The sequence below is a fragment of the Oxyura jamaicensis genome, chromosome 3 (assembly GCF_011077185.1).
Source record: "Oxyura jamaicensis isolate SHBP4307 breed ruddy duck chromosome 3, BPBGC_Ojam_1.0, whole genome shotgun sequence".
In the NCBI taxonomy this organism is placed as follows: Eukaryota; Metazoa; Chordata; class Aves; order Anseriformes; family Anatidae; genus Oxyura; species Oxyura jamaicensis.
Window position 1 is genome coordinate 112,400,225 of NC_048895.1, and position 23,371 is coordinate 112,423,595.

Sequence of the window (23,371 nt, forward strand, 5' to 3'; positions counted from 1 at the left end):
AAATAAAATAAAATAAAATAAAATAAAATAAAATAAAATAAAATAAATACAATAAAATAAAGTAAAATACAATAAAATACAATAAAATAAAATACAATAAAATACAGTAAAATAAAATAAAGAAATCAATTTCTTTCTCACAGTCAACCTCCCTGATCTTGGTGACACCAATGTTCTCTATGGCCTACCCGCTTTCAAGAACCTTCAACAACTTATGTGGCAAAACAGGTATGTGACAATAGATCTCTCCTACTGAACTACTAAACAGGTTTTGCCTGAGTTCCCACTCCCAGGGTCTGTCTGTCCCAATATCTATCAATCCGTCCATCCATCCATAGATGGTATTTTATCTTCTAGTACAAAGGAACTGTAATAACACAAGTCATTGGAATCACTAGCGTAATTGCTCATGATTGTAGCGTAATGCTACAATCTAACACAAAAACATGGATTAGATGTTTCGCCAGTTCTAAATATATATATATATTGTATAATTTGAGCTTAATTATATCACAATGCAGTGCTCCTCAGCTAAGTGTTCATGTACTCCTCACCACCTTGGACCTTGGAATTTTATCTCTTCAAAGGTTCCCTGGAAGTCATTCTATGGATGTCACCATTTCAGTTATGATTTTATTTTGCAAGAAGAATTGTTGAAAATGTACATAACTTTATTCCTGAATGGGTGACCTTTGTATCCAACCATTGCTCAGAAGAGACGGTGACATTTGATCAAAGTGGGATTTAAAGGAAATTAATGTAAGCAAGCAGCTGTGTTTTAAGGGTCTGGTAATAGTCAGATACAGGAACAAGAAGTTAATCTCCAACTCTGCTACAGTGCAGTAAATTGACTTCCTCACACTAACCAGATACAGAAGCCTCCCGTCACAAAAATGACATGTGTCTACAGCTGCCTCCCATGCTGATGCCACCTACAGCTGCTGTATTATTAGCACTGTGCCATGAGCTCTCTTCCATGCTCTCCTTCAGGGCTCTCTGCACCTGGGTCTTACTTTAGAGCCTCATGGTCACAGGAGGGAGGGAGCTGGGATTCATTTTGGGAACATATGTTCTAGATGTACCCTGGTGCTCATGGAGAACCACTAAGTCCCTCCATGTGTGTGAGCAGTAGTAATTTTACTGCTCTGTGGCACGATGCTCAGTTCAGGCTGCCATATTGTGGATCAGTCACCAAGCACACTGACTTCTGTGGTCACTGGCATTGCCATAATCCAGAAATAGAAGCCAGTATCCTGGGTCATCAGGAAAGGTCTAACTGTCCTTACTCTGCAGTGCCAACATATCTCACACTGTCTGTCCTTCTGTCTAATCGGTATGATTTGTTTTGCAGGAAAATACACAGTATCTTCTTCAGAGCCATCCAGCTCTTCTGAAAACACTTCCAAGTCATATTCTTTGCTAAACTGAGGCCCTGCAAATGCTAAACTGTTTAACTGTGAAAGGACCTCTGCCTTTTCCAAGACACACACAAAAAGCGTCTGTGAGTCGTCAAGCAGTGGACTGCTTCCCATTGACTATACTGTGCCTTGGTGCATTCTTCTGGAATAATCCTTTCTGGTTAACATGTAAGGCAGGGAAGCTTTGTGAGGAGGAATTTTACAGGGACTGCCAATACCAGAAGAAATGACAAGACGTTTGAAGCTTGGAAGGATTAGAAGGCCTTCAAGTGCTGGTAAAGACATTGAAGAACCCTTGGCCTAAAAGAGGGTGCTTAGCACTGTGCAGTACTGAGCCATGAATCACAGTGCTACACACCGCTGTTGTCCAGTGGTTTTCATATTTCTCCTACCAAATCTCTGAATGATTCCAAAACCCTGTGTAGATAAACAATTACCCCATAGCTTCTCACCTGCCCTCCTATTACGGTCTGGAAAGCTATTGGGTATAATGCTCTCTGATTTCTATTTAATATTTCCTGGAGCCAAAGATTCAAAACTGAGAAGGCCTATTTCAGATCTTCACTTCTGACTCATAAAAAATGAAGACTGTGGTGATTTCTGTGTGTTTTTCTTTCAGATGGGATGTGCTTGAAGCTCTATGTGGCACTTTTTAAAGAAAAGAAAGCTTTATATCTGTAACTATAATTGTCCTTCCCTAGATGTAATGTGGTAAGAAAGAGAGGGTTGCTGGCCTCTACCACAGAGGGTGATGCAATTATTAAGTGTTATGTATGCCAGGAGTCTCTTTTATAAAGTCTGTACTTTTGGGTCTCCTTCTAGAGGAGAATCACACTTGGAGGAATCAGAGTCAATTCTGCAATGAATGTAAACCATCATGTGCCAGGTAGAATGAAAGGTTTTATATAAATTATTGCTTTAATACTACATTTGTGGAATCAGTTATTTCCAAGCTTGTATACCTTTAAAGGCAAGACTCTTATTTCAAGCAGAGGGCTGTGAAATAGCCTGCAAAGTATTTGTAGCACACACAAATGTCACGAAAGTTACTGTAAAATATGACAGAGTCATGAAGATATAAATTTGAGGCCTATATCAAGTATGACAGTCAGATGGTACAGCCCCATATGCCCCATTTGGCTCCTGGGGAACCAGGCCCATGTTTACTGGTGATGAACTCATTCCCAGGCCATTGGAATTGATCAGGATGGGAAACTCGTTGCCTACTGTTACAGACGTGTTGTGGGCTGGTACAGGCAGGTGGTGAGGAATGAAGACAACAAACAAGAATCAGTCAAGTGTATTACTTATACCAAAAGCAGTTTTTCATTTGAAGATGTTAGTTATTAATACTAAAACTAGAACACAGTTAGAGACTAAAAGGTATTTGAAAATCCAGAATCTCTTTAAAATATATGGCCAATAGAAACTTGAAAGTCAGACCTCTGCACGTTTTTCCAAGCAAAATTTGCCTTTGGACAGCCATTCGGTCTAAGCCACTCTGGAAGTAGCTTGTACAGTGCTGATCTGCTGCATAAGCCATCCCCTCTTGGTGAGTCAATTGGCTTCTCATAAATTGCAAAGTATAAGTCCCTGTAGACAGTACAGTCCCACCACACCTTATTTCTACTGATGTTTCACCCCTGAGATTTCATCACACATCCCAAATTAGTCAAGCCTGGGTCTAGACTGTATGTGAATGAAAAATCAGGCTGTGATGCTGAACTGTCTGGCACTGAAATGCCATCTTTCAAAGGTAAGGTCCTTGCCAGTGTTACAAAAACCACAGCAGTTTGTGAAAGAGAAATGGCTAAATTAACTATGCCAGTCTTAAAGACAAAGGGCAAAGGTTTAACTTCTATCTGTGCATGGATCAAGGGAAATGGGGAGGAAATAAAGAGTGGAAGTGAGTGCTGAATGGAGGAAGAAAGGCAAACACATGGCAGCAACCATGCTATCCCCCTCCTACCCACTCTCAGCAGCAAGAACCAGGTGCCTGGCAAGGACAAGGTGAGTTCACCAACAGCTTGCTCACCTCAGGAGTCTGGTATTTTGGTCAGCTGGCTAGTTTTGGTCAGCTGGCCCTATCCTTCATCCTGACTCGCCTTTGTCCTGCTCAAAGCTCAACCCTCTCCATACACACCCTCTTCTGAAGTGAGGACTGCCATGGCACTTGTTTTGTGATAATTGCCATCACTCTTACCTCCTCCTGCTTAACCACAAGGCACTGAGATAAAGTGCTCTGTAACAAAAACCTACCAGGGTCATCTCATCTCCAGAAAATACGGGATCTCTTGCCTACCTTTTCTAGCAATGGATGAGGAACAGTTACCGCCTTGGCACCTTCCTCTGATTGATTCCAACTCAGGAAAAAGAGTAAAAGATGAAATTGTGACATACAGATTTCTGAGGAATAGACCTGCCTACTCCCACATTCTCTACTTAGAGTTTTTGGACTGTGACACTTGTTGAACAACTCTTACTTATGCCTCAAGCTCAGAATTCACCCTTCATTCCTTAAAGACTTTATGAGCCTTCACAGAATCACAGAATGGTTACAGCTGGAAGGGACTGCTGAAGGTCATCCGGTCCAACACCCTGCTCAAACTGGGACACCCAGAGCAGGTTGCCCAGCACCGCATCCAGGTGGCTTTTGAAGATCTCCAGGGAAGAGACTACACAACCTCTCTGGGCAACCCATACCATTTCTCCATCACCCATGCAGCACAGTTATTATATATATAGCTATTAGTTGTTATATATTATATATAACTATATATTAGTTATACATAGCTATTAGGTGTGCAGTTATGTTACATTATTTATTTATTTTCATTGGACCATGAAGTCAGTGCTGTGATCTCTGGTGCTGTCATGGCTCAGTGGTCTGACCAGAACATTTTCTTCTTACACTGCCCCAGGAAACACATTCAGGAGACAGCTGTGCTTGTCCACCGTGTTGGCCAGCAGCTGGTAGGAAATTGCGTGTGCTGTGGGTGGGCAGAACCGAAGAGCAGAAGCTAATGGTCCTCCTCTGCCCATCCCGCCCTCAGTGGCACCTCCAGCAAGCTCCACAGCTTGTAAACTTACAATGAGAGCTTCCTTGAGGCTTTTGGTCCCCAAGAGCTAACAGGATTCAATGCTGTTGAAAAGCCATGGTGTTGACAGGAAGATTCATCCCTAGGCCATGTAACTCCTTGAGTAGTTTCCTGTTAGAAAACCATGGTACAGAATATGATACACTCTACGCAAACTTTAGAATCATTACTTCTAAGTTACACCTTCTCCAAGTTATATTCAGCTTTTTCTTTGGGATAAGTGCTGGTAATCCCTCCACAAACTCTTCCTGGACTTTTTTTTATCTCTGTGGGACAAGGTACGGTGCAAATCAGAGCACATTGGTTTGTGGCGGACCCACAGAGCCCACGGCCTGTGCCACCATGGCGCTGCCTCTCACACTGCCAACCACCGACCCCTGAGGCAGGGGGGCAGTGGCGGCCTGTCGTGATGTCCCTGGGCCCTACGTGGTGTGACAGAAAAGCAGTCAAGAAGTGGTGTGGCCTGTGTCTGCCTGTGCTCCCCTTGAGACACCTCACACATTTTTGTCCCCATGTCACTTTTTGGTCCCCAGATTCAGACAAGCAGGGTGCCCCCAGACATCGCCACATGTTTCTCATCACCCTCTTACCCCACCGGGCCTGTCCTGACCTAGCTAAGTGAACGAGGCAGGCTCAGATCCACAAGTGATGCCATTGCTGATTTAAAAAACACACAGATAAACACACAAATACAAATAAAAACTACCACAAGAGATAGGACAAGCTCCTCTTCTTGAATATAAAAGCCATGACATCCCTTCCTGGCAGGACATCTTAAGCTTGGGGCTGGGAATCAGCAAAGCTACACCTGCTTGCTTCCCTGCTCAGGCAGTCTGAGCTGTACCTTTCTCTCCTCTTCCTTGTTGACGAGGGAGGCGAGCAACAATGCTGACAACAGGGACAGAAGGTATATGAGTTAATTGCACTGCAGGCACACTGGGGAGAAGAACTACCTGAAACAATTATGCTTAGCAGCTTGTTTTTTGTAAAGTTTGCATTCTACGGACTAAGTGCAGCATCTGCACTTGAACTCCAGGAGTTCCAGAAAGCTGCAGTTTGCTTTTGACCATGGTGCTTTCATACATTCCTGCGCTGCTTTCCTGGATCAACTGAGAAGCAGCAGCAACCAAACATACCAACCACAAGCCTACATTAAAAATGGTTGAGTTAGCTCCAAAATCCCCAGACTGATAATCTTACACCTTATATATAATAATGCCTTAATTAAATACACAATGATTTGGATGGTTTGTCATGCCCCACAGGACTGGTGTGAGCATCAGATGAAAGCCAAGTGTAAATACAAGCAGCAACCAGCTCCCTGCCTACAACTTACTGCCATGAGAGTATTTTTTCTGTTAGCTGCCACCCCTTATGACATGTACCTGATAAATAAAAGGTAGCTTCATCCTCTGTAATTATTTACCTTTTATATTCTGAACACCTTTTGTTCTGCTTTTTGAGGAAACCTGGGTAATAATGTTTCAAGTGCAGAAACTGTTAAGAGTCCTGAAAAGCACAGATCTTGGGACATACTGGATCACTGGCTTCCTGCCATCTGCAGTGAGGTGTTAACACCTTATGCAGCACTCTCCAGTGTCACAGATCCAGTCTTTGTCTTCATACACCCTAACCCCTCTCTTTGACTTGTGAGACAATGGTTTCTAGAGGGTTGTGAATTTAGTGGTAACCACAATAGATCCTGTCCTATGGTAACTGCTGCTGTGCTCCAGTTTCATCCAGTGCCTGCATGGGAATTTATAGATGTTTAAAATAACTTTAAGTTTATGACAAAAGAATAGTTACATTTGAATATTTGAAAACCTTATGTAACAAGGTTTTCTAGAAAGACAACAAGCTTTAATATGAAATTACTTCCTTGGCAGAGAACTAGCCAAAAATGTGTAATAGTAATTTACTACGAATTTTACAAAATAGCTACTCAGCTTTTGTAAATCTGCATAGCTTCATGGCAAATGAGTGTTGATGTACTGATTTGCCTATGAATTTTTGCCCTTTAGATATCTTGGATAGCTTTTAAAGGAACATTTCTAGAATCTATATAGATTTGCTTGTATGTGACTTTTCCTAGTGTTTAGAGAAGTTCTTCCAATTATTTAAGTTTGAACTGTGGTTAAGAGTAAAGGCATGGACTGTCAGCACTACCACTCACAACTGAATGAAGAAACAAAGCAATCAAAGAATACACAAGAGATTCAGTGTGTGAACTTTTATTAGACAACAGTTCAACATGATCTTCTTTAACTGCTAAATCTTATGAAGTAAACAGCTGACAAAATGCTGACAAAGCATTTCAACATCTGTATGCTGGCTGGTCTTCAAGGTGTATTCATCATTTTTCATTGAAAACTGATGTTTGATGAACTATGGGAAAACACCAGCCTTAGATTTATCCCCCTGCAAATCTTTATCTTCTAGCCATCATGGAAATGAGGACGATAGTTAAAACAATGGTTCCAGCAATTCCACCAATTGTCATTCCCAGGATGTTCCCATGGACCTGCATTGACTGACACCTCTCACCTGTAAAGAAGAAGGTTTGTCCTGACGGGCACCTGGGAAAATAAAGCACAGATTTATGTGGATTAGGAGTTTTGTCCTGCCCTGTAGGCACCCCTTCAGACCTCCACACTCACTCTTCTGGATTGGCAGTTCCCATTAGATGGGTTTGCATCAGAACATCCCCACCTTGTTTGGAGGCTATAGACATCCTCTAAACGCAGCACAGAAGGAGATTCCTTTGGGTTTCCCTTCTGGTTGCTAACAGAAACTAGTCTCTGCAATCAAATGTTTTGTTCCCACTGTTCTTTGAAAACCCAGTGACACAGACCTTTGAGATCTGTAGCTCTGAATACTTAGTAGCTGCACCATTTGGTTCAGAGGTAAATCAGGGCAACCAAGGAGGAGGTCTGTGATACCTGCAGCTTGGTCTCCCTTTCACATTCACACAGACTCCATCATTCTGGCAAGGGTTTGGATCACATGGGTCTTGTGGATAAGGCAGCCAGTCTTGAACGGGCTCCATATCCTGGAGAGCTCTCTTCTGCCTTTCAAAAGGGAGGCTTTCCATGATGGCAGATTCTTCAGATTGAACAGGGACTTCGGTATTATTGAGGTGAGTTAGATCTTTAAAAAATTGAAAGAGGTGATAGACATCAGATAACCGTGACTATTATTATACATAACACTCTTCATCTGAGAGGCTAAAATGGAGAGTACTGTTTGCCATTTGTTTTTTACTGAGCTACTGCCATACCATGGCAAGTTTATTTGCAGCACAAGGTGGAAAATAATACTAAAATTATAGCAGCTAGTTAGATAAATCAGTAACAGTCCATGCTTTGGAAAATTGTGCCAAGTGTGGCTGTTCTGTTTGAAAATAAACACAACAGAAAAGGCCTTTTAGTATGGTTCAAAGCTTAGAAAAGAACATGGCTACTGGTTAGGGTGCTGAGAAGTGAACCTTCAATAAATCCATGCCATATAGATTCCTCCGAGCTCAAACACTTCAGCCAACATCACCCACTTGAAACTAAAACACAAAAATGCTTTTCAAAGTTGATCCCCGTTAGAAGAGAAGATGGCTCAGGGACAGGTGACGATAGTAACGTGAATGAATGAAACAGGATAGAAAGGACCAACAATTTGCATTTGCACGGAGAATCAAGAAAAAGGTCGTTACCATGAAATTCTGCAAAAATAATCAGGTCATCATTTTTCAGAAAGCTTCTACGCCTCATCTGGCTGTGGGAGATGAAGTTGTTCCACCCCCAGTCTGTAGTTCTATAGCAATTGCATGAGGCATCAAATTTTCCAGTTATAGATGGTTTCTCCCATATTATGGTTCCGCTACCATCTGCAAAGAAAGTATGAGTGGCAAGTAAGAACTGCGAAGTTCTGCGGCCTAGATCTATGACAACTTTTATTTTGCTTTACAACGTTAGATAGGATTTATGCTGCAAAATCAAGTTCAGGGCTCAGGTATTCAAACAAATCACAGGGTACTGACAAATGATGCCAGCAGATGCTTAGAAATGGTCTGTGTGAGGTCTCTAAATCTATGTGAGGACATTTAAATTCACAACTCCCCTTTAACTGAGGACTGACTAAACACAAATTACCTCCTTGCTCTCACCAGTTAAGAGCTCCCTCCTGCATAAGGACACCTCCTCATCATCTTTTAAGTACCTATGGTTTAGAGTCTGGCAGATTTTGTTAATTGCTGTGATTCTGTTACACATATTCATACCCAAGTTTTAAAACCTTCTGCTGAAAAAACGCATATCAAATTTCCACTGAAAAACATGAAGAGAGATGGAGACTAATCTCTGGTGTTTCTTATTATAGCAAATTCAATATTGTCCCGTTCTTATTTCTTTGAAAGACCACATCCATGAGGAGTCCTAGGGCTGGACATGGAACTATGGCGCAACATGTTATATAAACCTGGAGCTAAAAAGTAGCCCGTGTCTGAGTCTTCAGTCTGCATCAAGCCAAGCAAAATTGGCTTCAGATGCTGCAGACTGATCTCAGAAGGGTTGTCAGGTGTTTTGTTCCTTAAATACAGCTACAGTGTGGTCCTTGTGTTTTCAGACTGTGTATGTTCAAGTTAACCTAGCCCCCAAAAATGTAGTTGTAGCTTAAATTATTGTTGGATGCAATGGAATAAAGCCCTCTAGTGGCATTATGTAGTCCTGTGGCGACAAATCACAGGCAGGATGGGAATTGCCAGCTTCTTGGCACAGGAAAACTCTCTACAAGTCTTGTTATAAGGGTTAATGGTTTTAAACTGAAAAAGGGTGGATTTTGATTAAATACTAGGAAGAATTCTTTACTATGAGGATGGTAAGGCACTGGAACAGGCTGCCCAGAGAAGCTGTGGATGCCCAATCCCTGGCAGTGCTCAAGGCCAGGTCGGATGGGATTTGAGCAGCCTGGGCTGGTGGGAGGTGTCCCTGCCCATGGTAGGAGTTGGGACAGGATGGGCTTCAAGGTCCCTTCCAACTGAAACAGTTCTATGATTCTATGATTTTGTTTAGAGTCAAACTTTGTCATCCCAGTGATTGTTCATAGTAACAACAACCTTCTATGCATCGTTTTTTACGTCATATGATCTTTTGCAGATAGGAACGCTGAGTCATAAACAGGAAAATGCCCCAGAGTGGAAAATGAAGCCAAAGTTGCCCAACTCTGACTCCTGCACTGTCCTGTGATTCAGATTCTTTGGCTTTCATTTCCACCATTCCTCCAGGCAAATAATACTTACCTGACATAACATGGTCTTTATTTGTGGTAAAACTTCTGCTAGCAGACATCCTTTTCAAGACGTCAGGGTCCTGGTCCAGCACTGTGAGCATGGCTTGGCGGTTCAGAGCTGGCCACTCTAGAACAGCATCATTCTCTCCACTGCACAAATGAAAGGCAATGCGAGCGTAGCCACTGATTCTGGACTGGGGATACAAGCTTATGCCATAAGCATAACCCTCAGGGCTATAAAACCGGGGGCTTTGAATAACATCACTTGATGCATTTTTGAGGATTTGACTGAAATTCCGAATGACCCACACAGCTGTGGGACAGGGGGTCTCTGTCAGTGTGACATCGTCGATAACTATCCCACCAGATGAAGAGCTGGGGTTCCCCTTAAGTCCTTGGAAGAGGTATCGGAACTTCTTCTCAGCATTGAGGGTTACGTGGGCAATTTTCCAGTTATGGTCATTATCCGCTGTTGTGAAAGGAAAGCAAAACATTGACATCAGCATGATTAGTGATATTCTGAAGCAGCTTATTCCCACTTAGCTATTCCAGCTGTATTTTTAGACAACTGGATCTCTCATAGAGCCATGAAGGATGGAAGTCTTAAGTGGGTATTATGATTATATTATGCTTACATTGTAGTATCATCAAATTGCTTTGGACACATTGTATTAGGAACTCTTCACACATTAGTGAATGACAGTCTTTAGTATAATGAGCAGCATGCTAAATCCTGAGACATAAGAAGTGGATGGCTGTCAGTGACCCAGCGTGTTAAAATTAACTCTCATGGGTCACTTTTTCATGGACTTGTCCTTCCCTGCAAAACGCAATAGTCTCATAAAGGCAGCTGATCACAGGTCTTGGGTTTAGACAGCAAAAACACTTAGTGATGCAGTGGCTGAATTTGTCCTATTTAGCAAAATCACCCAAAGTGGGAACTCATTCACATTTCCAAAGTTACATATATTTTTCTATTTGCAGATGTATAAAAATTCAGGCTGGGGTTCCTTATATCTAAAGATGAGCACAGGCATTCCTAAAGTCTAAAGATGAACGGCTCACTGTCAGATCATACTATAGCCAATGAAGATCTGGCCAATGATTTCCAGCAGTTTGGGGTCCCTCCCATTCACTGAGCATAACACAACATTGTTAGATTAGGAACATCGTGACTTCTGCTGTGGAACACTTAAATTACATAATCACAACCCATGGTTTCACTGCTAAATGTGAGCACTAAATATTGCCTAACACCAAAATCCTTAGCTGGACTGCAACATACTCTCCTGGTAGCTTAGGAAAAATGTTTTGATTTCTAAGTCAACTTTTCCTTCCCAAAACTTCTATATGTTCTTCTCATTTCTGGAATTACCCTGAAAGGTTTCAATTTTCTTCATCTTGCGGACATTTCCAGTCCCATCATCTTCCTTAAGCCAGATGATTAGCTTGTCAGAAAGGCTTCCTGTGATCTTATAGAAAAACTGGAGGCACTGCTGAGTTCTCTTGGGATAAAGGATTCGAGACTCCAGGACTGCCGCCTCCTCTGCATTTCCAGAGCTGGTGTCGAAGTACATGAAGTAGCCAGCATCTGTGAAAAAAGTGTAGAGTGTCATCATCTCTTTCCACCTTTCCTGCTAGCCACAGGGTATATATTTATCATTTCAACTCCACTCTTTCAGTAGGTAGTAGTAGTAGGTGTAGTAGCTAACATAAATAGTAGAGGAAACAGTGTATAATAACCATTCAAGATAGACTGGGGTACAAAGTAGTTTAGGACTAGTAGGGCTGTGTAGCATATATATGCTACATATATATGCTAGGACTAGTGTAGCATATATATGGAACTCATTGCCAGCAACTACTGTCAGTTTTGCTGGAAGTTGGATGCCTCAGGAATGTTAGAGATAAGACAGAAGATTCAGTGCTGACAGCAAGTAACTAGCAGACGTATCTTTTACTTGGTTTATACCGAAGATAATCCAAAGATGAGATCTTGGAGATCATATACTTTATTACCTTATGAAGAGTAAAATAATTTCTTATCAGTGACAAAGATAACAGAAAAGGTTTGGGCACTCAGCTAGCACTTTCTTGACCTTGAGCAGAGATAAGGTCTGTAAGTAACTTGTCCAAATACTTCTGAAACCTCAGCTTCTTGGACTGGGCAAATTAGGTAAGAATTTCTGTCCCTCTAGTTTAATTTCCTATTAGGTTTCTCTAAAGTTATCTTTAGATTTGAAGTATCTACTTTTCTCCTTATGTGTACCAAGAATTAAGCATCTGCACGCACATCTTGGTATCACATGAACTTGTCACACCTTATCTGTATTGCATTGCTCTTCAGTTACCCATTACAGTCTATGATTAGATTAACAAGTAACATTTTTTCAGCCTCTATGGGAAAGCCTCCTCTGCTGGGGGCAGTTTCCTTGGACTCTTGTGGTTTTAGGTGACAGTTGGGTTATCATCAGTCAAACCTGCAGTTGCATAAACACAGTACAGCCACCTGCATGGTCAGTGGAGCTATTAGAGCTGTTCTGTCTACTGTGTTTGCTCCAACTATGTAGAGGCAACATTCTCCTCTACTATTAGCACATTGTAACAATGTTTTGAAATTATACCCACAAAAACTTTGCCAAAGGTACTGAATTGCTTTAAGCACACGTAAACAATTTGCCGTTAAGTTAAATTTATGTTAAATTGAAGTACAATCTCTGCTGCTCCAAGTGGGAAACAAGACTGTGAGCCTTATTCAGGTGCTTTGTTGTTGAGCTTACTGTGGAATCAAAGCCCCAGATGATCCAGACTCTACCTCCTTCTTGATAAGAAAGCAAAATAAAAGCAACAGAAAGCATCTATGGCAGTTAGGATATGGCCTCGGCAGACTTCAGCAATGGGATACATGGATCAAATCCAGAGCCAGGCTGCCAGTTCCTCTCTACATTTTAGGTTGTACTTTCCCTCCTTCAGTTTAGCCAGTAATAAATCAACAATGCAAGAAGTCGAACTGGGCAAAATACAGTTCATCCGTGTTAAGAAAACAAAATTAGGTCCCACTTGAGATGGCTGCAGAAGCAGTTCTCCAAAAGTGTCTAAATTCCTGATGGAGGCAAAGAATAGAGAGGCACTCCCTACTAAAGCAATTCATTTTGGCACTCTGGAGATCCTCAGAGACACCTAACCCTCTCCATTAACTCCTTAGGAAAACATCAGTACTTATTTTGCACAAAGTCACAAGATGCTAAGTGCAAGTTAAGTGCTTACTTTGGACAGACTGGATTTTACTCAACAATATCAAATAACTCAGCTGCATTCTTCTTCTTCATTTACAATTATACAATGGGGAAAAAAATAAAAGGAGAGAAAGAATGAAAAAAGACAGATGAGGGTTAGAAGCATGTACTTATAGACACTGTCTGATGGTTTTCTTGAGTTATACTGCATTCTCAGACCTGACTGACAACCACCAGCATTACAAGTGGTTAAGGATCTGTTCTCTTCAGTGGCAAGGTCACTTCAGGGGAAGTCTACAACTGTTTACAGCAAGTCAAGCTTTGCCTTTTTTGAAGAGTAAAAAAGCACAACTGAATGTGTGTTAGGCCAGGATTCCTTCACCCTGAACTTAGACAAAATTTACCAAAGTCACTTTAAAAAAAAAAAAAAAAAAGTCTGTTGTAGTTTTCCATGTCTAACGAATGACAAATCAGTATCTTGCTTTTCAGAACTGCCTGGTGGGACTTTATCTTTCTTCTCATTCGTAAGCTAGCAACCTGTAACCCTCACTGGGGCTTACTCCATACTACTTGGGATTTTCTTCCTGTGAAAAATGGCAAAAACAGCATGTTAAAAACAAAATTATCCCTAGACACCTATCATAAAAAACCATTGCAACTTTCTTCCTTCTCTGGAGCCAGCACTCCTCAAGCTTAGCTTATCATTCACTTTCTAAACATGTTTATGAGTAGCTCATGAGTGCTATTCCATTCTTATCATGAAGCAACATAACTCTTACTCAGACTTTGGAAGGTGCAGTAAATCCTTTTCCAGGTTATATCAAAATTCCTCCAGTTAAGATTGTTCTTTGTCCCCTTTTATATTGATGGTGTGAAGAACACTCACTGTGCTTTAAAAGCTTAATGAAAGCAGTGGTGCAACCATAAGCTCAGACCCACAGTGCCAAGACAAGTGCAAAGAAGAAGGGTGCTTTGCTTAACATGAAATATTACAACTAGGATGTTGCACAGTCTCCTAAATATGATCATTTAATAATGTGTTTTCAGAGTAGCCAGTGCTGGGTTTTCTGAAGGGTTAACCACAATGAAGAGAAGTTGTTAAAGGTGCTGTATTTAAAGCACATAGCCCAGCACAGACATGCAAAAGAGACCATTGCTACAGCTAATTCCTTGTCTATAGGAAAGTGTTAATTACCTCTGCAGCGCCCAGAAAGTGTGTGGTCTTCCTGCCCTCCAGCACTGCTCTGTTGATGGACCCAGTCTAGGTCATCTCTTGTGCCCTGAATCATGCCACAGATATTTTCAAGCTCAAAGGAACACTGATCCAAAAGAGTGTGAGTTGAAGCTAAAAAAAAAATGCACACATGGTTATCTCCAAAGCATTATATAATTTAAAATAAAACTGGAGTATTTCTGCTCTCATTTTAGTATTTGTTTTGTTTTATTTATACCAGTATATACACCATCTAGTGAAGGCCCAAACCCCAGCAGTGACAATCTGCTTGATGAGCATCCACTTGAAGCAAAGTCCAGCCAGGTTCAGCTGAGTTTGTGGATGGCAGATTCACAGGGACAATAAATTGTTACTAACAATCACACCTGGTGATAACATCTTCGATCAGATCAGCAACCAACTGATAGAGTGTCAGACTCTAGAATCAGCCAATCCCAGGTGCAAAATAATCTAATTAAGCCTGAACATCAGTAAAAGAGGACAAAGTACAGTTGCCTTCACCTCATAGCAGAGGCATAATGAAACGGCTCACACACCAGCAAACAACCACATGTTTGAGCCCCTAGGAGCAATGGAAGAAAAGATGTAAATGGCCTGACTTGTTGAGTAACTGGACTTTGTAAAAGTGAGCAGTTAGCAGAACCAAAGAGAGGGATGAGGAGGGAGTAAACAGTTTGTGTCTCTGCACCACAGGCCCTCTTCAGTACTGCTTCAAGAGCATCTGAAAAGTAAAAGCAAATAATTTGTTATGGTTAAATTATGACTTACTGCAGTTATACATGCGATTAAGTCTTTCCAGATCGATGGCACTGAAATCTAGGCGTTGTCCAATTATGTCATTAAATGCTGGTATCTTCGTCGTGATTGTGGGGATACTGTCATTTTTGTTAAAGGAAAATGGTGCATAGTGCATCACTGATTCGTAGTCGTAGGGGGTGTTCAGGTCAGTGATGAAGCTGTCATCGTACTTCAGAAAGTTGTGTTCTTTGTCTGGTAAAAGAACAGAAAAGTTTTTCAACTCACAGATCAATTGGAAAGGAAATGATTTTAGCATGGCTCCTTGAATGTGGTTTTATGAGGCAGACTTGATCTACCTGATAGCAATTACTTCAGGATAAAATACTCAAATGTAGCAAGATTGGTTTGTGAAGTAATTTTGACAACAAAGCATTGGCTTTAAATTGCAGTTTTGCACCCTCATATGACTTCAGTAGCTTCAAAGTCAAATATCAATGAGCTGTGAAGAACAACACAAAGAAGATCAGATTAGATGGTCTAATGGTAAGCATCCTGAAGGACTAAATTTAAGGATTAATGTACTTCATTCCAGAGCCTGTGAATATTGATGCAAAAGTTTCCCAGAAAATTAGATAATTAAGAACAAGGAGGAGTCCTGGAGCTTTTCACTTCCTAAGGAGCCAGGTATGGAAGTACTGGATTGTCCCCAGGCTCTGGTCTCCTTTGTAGCAAATGGCACATTAGGAATCTGTAGAACAAGATAATACTTTGTTTTACCCTAGATTGATTATATTGCTCTGGTATTGCTATGATGTCTTTTGGAAACGTGTCTCAAAGTTTCTTGGTGAAATCATTTGTTCTTAGAGAAAGTTTTTCATTATGAAGGTGTCTGCTGGGACAGGAAGAGGGAGCCATTTCACATACTTTGGCATGGAAGTAAATAAGGAGAGATTCCCAGCATTTCCAGTCACAAATTATGTTTTCAAAATATCTGTCATTCTCCCTCTAAGAAGAAACAACACATGACTGCACTCAGTGGATAATTACAGCTTCTCTGTGTAATGGCTGCCCTTCCCTGCAGCTGCATTCCGGGCACAAAGGTCTTCAGTCCAAGGCTTGAGATTGTATAAGGGCTTGAGTTTATTTTCTGGCAGGTATCTGAGTTGCATGTTTAATCAAAAATAGTGAGAATCTTGATAATTACATGCTATCACTTTTTATAGCTGGAGACAAAACCTTGGCACTACACAGGCCTGTGTAATAATGTTGTTTTTCAGATCATTACTAGGCAAAGGGTAACTTCTATTTGTTTTTAGAAGATGTAAACCATACAGTGAGGAGGCAATTTTATCTCTTAGGCTCTCCTGTGTGTTTTCTCTCAGATCATAGGTTTATTAGCTTTTCTACCAAAAGCAGCCTGAATAGGGGATCTCTTTAGCCAGCAGCTATCTGCATTGAAATTTGTGAAAATACATTATGGCTAAAACTGTTACCATGCTATTAAATTTGGGTTTACAGATCACTAATGCAGGAACAGATGGCCACACACATATTCACAGCACAAACATATCAGCCTTATTTCCCCTTAGAAGAGCAGATAGTACTGCAAGTTGAGGTGAACTAAACCAAAACCCCAGACTGAAGAGCACTGCACAAATCATGACTTGACAGATTTTTTTTTTTACGGTCTAGAATTTTGTGCCTTCCTCTGTAACATGTGGTAAATCCTGTCTGTGCTGATCCCAACAACATAGAGGAATTCATACGAACTCATACTGATATAGCCATCTGCAAGCACTCAGGTGGAGTATAGCCCCAAACTGCATATTTTGGCAAATAATGCCTGTTTGACTTTTAGGGCAGTTGCTGTCCAAGGTGGAAGGTATATGTGATGGTTCTAGTTACAAGCTAGCATAGTGTTCATGTTTCTGACATACAGCATGGCTAAATCCAACACACACAGGGTCAGCAAATTAACCTTTCTATTCCATCTCTAATCCTTTAGTTCTTTCAAATGGCTTCAGTAGATGTTTTCTACTTAAAAAATTTGCCTAACTTGAAAATGAAAGCTTAGAGTATGGATAGAAATGTACACAGTATATAGGAATTGACTGTAATGATATCAGACCAGCTCCAGAGCTCCATTCAGAATAGTGTCGCACTAAAAAACATAATCTGTATTGTTTTTCTGTTGTTCCACATTTGAGCCTACTTAATACACAAAAATAATCTCTCTAATCATCTTCATAGCCCTCCTCTGGACTCACTCCAGTAGCTCCATATCCCTCCTGTACTGGGGAGCCCAGAACTGGACACAATACTGCAGGTGTGGCCTCACCAGGGCTGAGCAGAGGGGGAGGATCACCTCCCTTGACCTGCTGGCCACGCTCCTCTGAATGCACCCCAGGGTACCGTTGTCCTTGGCCACAAGAGCACACTGCTGGTTCATGGTCAGCCTGCTGTCCAACAGGACTCCCAAGTCCCTCTCTGCAGAGCTGCTCTCCAGCAGGTCACCCCCCAGCCTGTAGTGGTGCTTGGGGTTATTCCTCCATGGGTGCAGGACCCTGCGCCTGCCCCTGTTGAACTTCATGAGGTTCCTCTCAACCCATCTCTCCAGTTTGTCGAGGTCCCTCTGAATGGCAGCACAGCCCTCTGGGGTATCAGCCACTCCTCCCAGCTATGTGTTGTCAGCAAACTTGCTGAGGGTGCACTCCATAAAATTCAGAATCTAGATACTATTACTATCACCATCAACTTCATCACCTTGACTCAAGCTGAGACCTAATTAGTAATAAGGTGATTTGTTTTCAGGGTTGCTGATAGCAACAAAAATGATGTTCTGCAAGATCAACAGACACATTCCTGCTCAGCCACTGCAAGAGACAACACGCAGAGGGCAGAGACAAATAGGAATGCACATGGCCATTCAGCTGGGAGCAATTCAAAATATCAGATACAAGCAGTCTCTACTGACCTCTAAGTGCAGTACCAGCAGTTTTTATCTATCCAAAAGATAACACAATGTTCCCTGAATCCTGTTACTTTATGAAAAGTCTTTTGCATGTATTTTTCACTTATATGCAAAAATGTTGAGTGCATTACCCTGGAGACTGAAGCGACCTGGCTTCCACACAGAGCATGAGCGATGGCAGGGCAACTTTGCTGCACTGATATCTCAAAGCATCACCATTGGGAATAAGAGGAGAGTTTATACTTGGTGTCTTTGTTAGCATGCCTTTTGGAATTTGCTGTAGATTCCCATTCACTCTTTTTCAGAAAAGTATGTGATCATAAAGTAAGTAGTACATAACCAGACCTCACAGAAGACAGAAGCAGAGACTGCCTGGGGGGACTGTGGAGTGTTTGCTGAAACTCAGACAGCCACTGACTCTGATGGAGTTAAACCTGAAAGCAAGTACCTGCAAGAGACACTGGGCAGTGGAGAGCAAGGCAGAACCCTATTTTATCACAGAATCACAGGGGTTGAAGGGGTTGGGGTAGGGACCTCGAACGATCATTGGGCCCAACGCCCCTGCCAAAGCAGGTTCCTTATAGCAGGCTACCCAGGTAGGCGTCCAGACGGGCCCTGAATATCTCCAGAGAAGGAGACTCCACAACCTCCCTGGGTAGCCTGTTCCTGTGCTCCATCACCCCCACCGTGAAGAAGTTCTTTCGCATGTTGGTGCAGAACTTCCTGTGCTCCATCTTGTGGCCATTGCCCTTGTCCTGTCCCCACAAACCACTGAAAAGAGGTTGGCCAAATCCCTCTGTCTCCCACACCTCAGGTATTTATACATATTGATGAGATCCCCTCTCAGTCTTCTTTTCTCCAGGCTGAACAGACCCAGGTCTCTCAGCCTTTTTTCATAGGGAAGATGCTCCAGGCCCCGTAACATCTTTGTGGCCCTCCGCTGCACTCTTTCCACTGGACACAGTATTCCAGGTGAGGCCTGACCAGGGCAGAGTAGAGGGGGAGGATCACCTCCCTTGACCTGCTGGCAATGCTCCTTTTAATGCACACCAGGATCCCATTAGCTCTCTTGGCCACATGGGCACTCTGCTGGCTGATGGTCAACCTGTTGTCCACCGGGACCCCCGGGTCCTTCTCCACAGAGCTCCTCCCCAGCAGGTCGCCCCCCAGCCTGTACTGATACATCCGGTTGTTCCTTCCCAGGTGCAGGACTCTACACTTGCTCTTATTAAACCTCATTTATGTGTCCTATCTGATCAAAGTGAAGCCACTTTGGGACTTCTTTATGTAAAAGATCTTTCCAGTCCCTGGAAAATCTGAATCTCTGAGTATAAAACCTTTTCAGATTTTGGAGAACCCTTCATTAGAGAACCACCTTGAAAATCAGAACATGCTGGCGTCCCAAGACACCCTCCCAGTAAGCTTACAGTTTGAAATTATGTGGCAAGAGAAAATAGATTCTTAGAGAGGGGAAGTGATGTGCTCAAAAACAGAGAGCAGATCAGTTGTGGAGCCAAGGGGTAATAGGTTTCTGATTTCTAAGCAGATTCTCTCTCCTACAGCCTTAGATAGTCTCTGGTCTTTCACCAGGGAAGCTGTCTCAAAATCCAGTTACAGACTGATTTACAGGGGTCACCAGGGTGGCCCAGTGTCTCTAAGTCATATCTTTAACCAAGCTTTAAAATCTGTCAGGGGAAGGAAGATACTGATAAGTCTGCACTTTAGAAAAACTGACTTGAAGTTCAAAACCAACCTGTAATAATTTCATCCCACCAGATTGTCACGTAGTCATCTCGGTCCATCCTTGACTGCTCGTGGTAAAATCCCAAAGCATGCAGGATCTCATGTTCTACAATTGCTTTGTAGTCACACCCTGCACCAATAGAGAGGTTCTGTCCAGTCTGCAGGTCCCCCACCATGGACCAACACCTGAGAAAGAGAGAGATCTTACTGCCAGATAGAGTTTTCTTCTTTGCATTTAAGTTCTCAGTCTGCTCACTTTAAATACAAACTATACTATAGTGCTATAAATCTTTCTTTAAGTACTGACCAAGTATCTAAATATCTATAGGTTTTCTGGAGCTTAGTTTGCCTGAAGGCAAGTTAAGCTCCAGAAAACATACTCAGTGGGTAGTGAAAACAAAGAGCTTGACTCTGTGGTGTCTTCAATAGCTGCTGCTGAGGAGTTTCTGGTACCAGGCTCTTCAGCACCAACTTGTCATAATCATGGTTTACATTATTTTTAGGACATATATCTGAACCTTAAGGTAGAGCTGAGGGCAGAAATATCACTGTCTACATGCTTTTTGAAGTTCTGGGAGAACATGAAATATTCACAGCTGATATAATGAGATTTTTGTCCTTTTCTAGATACTCTTTAAAAGTACGTTTAGATATAGGAAATAATAATAATAGTGCAATAAAATGTCTTTCCACGCCTTTAAAAAAAAAAAAAATCTTCCAAATTTTTCAAAACCTAAATTCTGGCTATTCACATTTTGGTAAGTTAAGTGGCTGTACATTGGGATCGCTTCATCCACCAGGGAAATATAAAACAACCCTAGGCTGGAAAGTTGAAGAAAGCCCAGCAATACTGAGAATTGAAGAGTAGCCATCCAAACATTAGAAGCCCATTTCAAGTTCCTCATCTGAATGTCCTCTGCAGTCAGCAGAGGGAGGCAGCTGCTTCCAAGGTGAATCTAAGGTGGGTTGCTTTTGTGGTGGCCTCTTTTTCTCCACTGACAACAAACTTAGACTAAACTTTCAGACTGCTGAAGTCAGATTAAATGGATTTTCAGCTGATTCTACACAGCAAAACTACACAGAAATTGATATAACATTACCCGCTTTCTTTCCTAAAGAATATGTAGGTTCTCTCTCCTTCATATGGCTTGAAATCAATGCAAGACTTAAGACGGAACATCTCAAATGCCTGGAGAATGACTCCTTTGGCATTCAGATCTGGAAAACAGATGTCAACAACAAAGCACCTCTAGGACACTGAAGATTATTCACCCGGAGAGGTAATACACACAGATTTGTGCATGGGTCTAAAAAGAAAAATTATTAAAAAGAAAAGTGATTGGATTTGATTATGTTTTGTCATGATAGCTGTAGGCAAAAAAAAAAAAATGGTTTTGATGAAAAGGAATAATCTGGTTATTAGTGAATTTTATTGTGAGAGAAACAGATTGGGAAAAAAAAATATATATATATATATATAAATTATAATGGTGACTCCAGTGCAAACAAGGATTGGAGTTGAATTAAAATTAGAATAAAATATCTGCATTACCTAGGTTATCACCCAGAATATAGGGAATGGGGAAGTTCCATCGGTAGCTCTCATTTCTTATGGCATTTCGCTGATTTTTCTGAAAAGGGAATTAACAGCTGGTGATGCAGCTGCTGTGGGGAGATGGGCTGATTTGTACCAAAAATACAATTAGGGCAAATGCTAGCTATAAAGTTTTTAATTACTTACAGGGAGCAAGATATCACCCTGAAAGAGGTCCAGTCCAGCAGCTGAAAATAAATTTAATGAAAGGTAATGTAAATGTGATAAAAAATACATCCAATAAATATTTCAACTCAAAAGCCATAGCAAGCCTACTCATACAAAGTTATGTCCTCAGACACTTATAGAAAATAAATAGGGTCTAGCCTTAGCTTCTACTCAATATTTACTACTCAGCGATATCTGCATTTTTGATGGCAGAAATCTGGTGACATTGATAATCCGTGTCTAGTTTTATAACCTGTTGCTTGCTGCCAGGCAGTGGCAACAGTCACACAATGAGACAATTCTCTAAATAATATAGTACTATTGAGGAATGCATCAGGAAAAACATTGTATAGTGCATCATCGAAGAAGGATATATGGAAATTGGCACTACAGGACATTAAAAAAAAATAGAGGAAGACTATACAATGTGTTGGGTCTTTTCCTTTTGATTTCCTTGCCTCTTATATAGATGCTCAAGAAAATATCAAAGCTATTGTCTAGTTTGTAAATCTTTACAAAAACCATGTATAGATGGGGCGGACTCTGGAGCCTTTCAATTCATTAACTGTGTTACTTTCTTAACACCAGGGGTCTGTCCAAACTTCAGAAGTAAAACACATCTGCATTCTTTGCTTATATAGAGTTGCGGTCTGTCTAAACTACAATTCCACCCACAAGAGACCTGAAACTTCAGCATTTTGCTCACAATATAGAACAGAACAGAACAGAGCAGAACAGAACAGTATAGAATAGAATAGAACAGAATAGAATAGTATTGAACAGAACAGTTGGTTGGAAGGGACTCTCAAAGGTCATCAAGTCCAACTGCCTGACCACTTCACAGGTAACCAAAATTTAAAGTCCATTATTGAGGGCATTTTCCAAATGCCTCTTGAACACTGGCAGCCATGGGGCATCAACCACCTCTCTAGGAAGCCTGTTCCAGTCTTTGACCACCCTCACAATTAAGAAATTTTTCCTAATACCTGGTCTGACCCTCCCCTGGAACAGCTTGGTGCCATTCCCATGCAACCCATCATTGGTCACCAGGGAGAAGGTACTGGTAGGTTCAGGACTGGATGAGAATTTACACATGAACTTACCTAAGTTTATGTCTGGAATGTCTTTGATTATCTCACCATCAGCATCATTTTCAGCTGCAAGACAGACAAAACACGTGTTCAGATGTGGTGGTACAGAGCAGGCAAAAGAAAATGCTTCAAAGCTCAAAACAACTCACAGAGCACTTACCAGCATCACCGGAGAGATGTCCAACCTGAAAGAGAATGAAATACAGCCAGTATAAGGTATGGGATGTCTCTGGACTGATGGGAGCCTGTAGAAATCAGGTTTCTACTTACAGAGACTGGAGTACCATATGCATAACATAATAGAAGTGCTAGGCAGAGCAGGAAGCTGCTGGAGCCCATTTTTGCAATGGAAATAGAAGCTGGTCCCCCTCATCTCTTGCAATATATAGGGCATGCTGCTGAGCTTCCCACAACACATCAGCCAACCAGCGTTGAACTTCCCACCTTTGTAACGTTATAAAAGCAAGATTTTCCTCCTAATGGCACGTGATGGCATTGTTACTATCATTTACCCAAGTCCACTTTGGAGGACTGTTAGAGAGGAATGTGATAACTTCTTGTGTTAAGTGCAGATAGTGAAAGCCTCACTCATGCTTTGTGTGAGCACACCTCGATCTGGCCCAAGTCCCTGACTCCTTCCGCTGTGTTTGTTATCTGAGAGCATTACAATCTCAGCAGCACTGGAATTAAAGCCATGTGCTTAAGGAGAATTATTGAGTTTATTGCACTCTCGTGATATTAGAATAAATTAATAATTAACATGACATTTAATAATTAATAATTAACATTATTAACATTAATAA

General features: G+C 41.5%; 2 protein-coding genes across 2 annotated transcripts in view; one reads left to right on the forward strand and one right to left on the reverse strand.

The window, feature by feature from the left end:
• Window positions 1-2,000, forward strand: part of ADGRF5 (adhesion G protein-coupled receptor F5) — a 25,473-nt gene extending 23,473 nt beyond the window's left edge. Inside the window, exons 21-22 of the mRNA XM_035322270.1 lie at window positions 144-228; window positions 1,352-2,000. Of these exons, the coding sequence (XP_035178161.1) occupies window positions 144-228; window positions 1,352-1,428 (162 nt within the window). The 3' untranslated portion in view covers window positions 1,429-2,000. The remainder of the gene's footprint in view (window positions 1-143; window positions 229-1,351) is intronic.
• Window positions 2,001-6,736: 4,736 nt separating this feature from the next.
• MEP1A (meprin A subunit alpha) lies at window positions 6,737-22,983 on the reverse strand. Its single transcript, XM_035322271.1, has 14 exons — window positions 22,839-22,983; window positions 22,738-22,753; window positions 22,581-22,634; window positions 21,457-21,497; window positions 21,268-21,346; window positions 20,816-20,933; window positions 19,726-19,901; window positions 15,032-15,253; window positions 14,225-14,374; window positions 11,169-11,384; window positions 9,804-10,262; window positions 8,220-8,393; window positions 7,456-7,663; window positions 6,737-7,092 (listed from the first exon to the last, which is right to left on the reverse strand). The coding sequence occupies exons 1-14, from the start codon at window positions 22,905-22,907 to the stop codon at window positions 6,945-6,947; spliced, it is 2,130 nt and encodes a 709-aa protein (XP_035178162.1). The 5' UTR covers window positions 22,908-22,983; the 3' UTR covers window positions 6,737-6,944.
• Window positions 22,984-23,371: the final 388 nt, after the last annotated feature.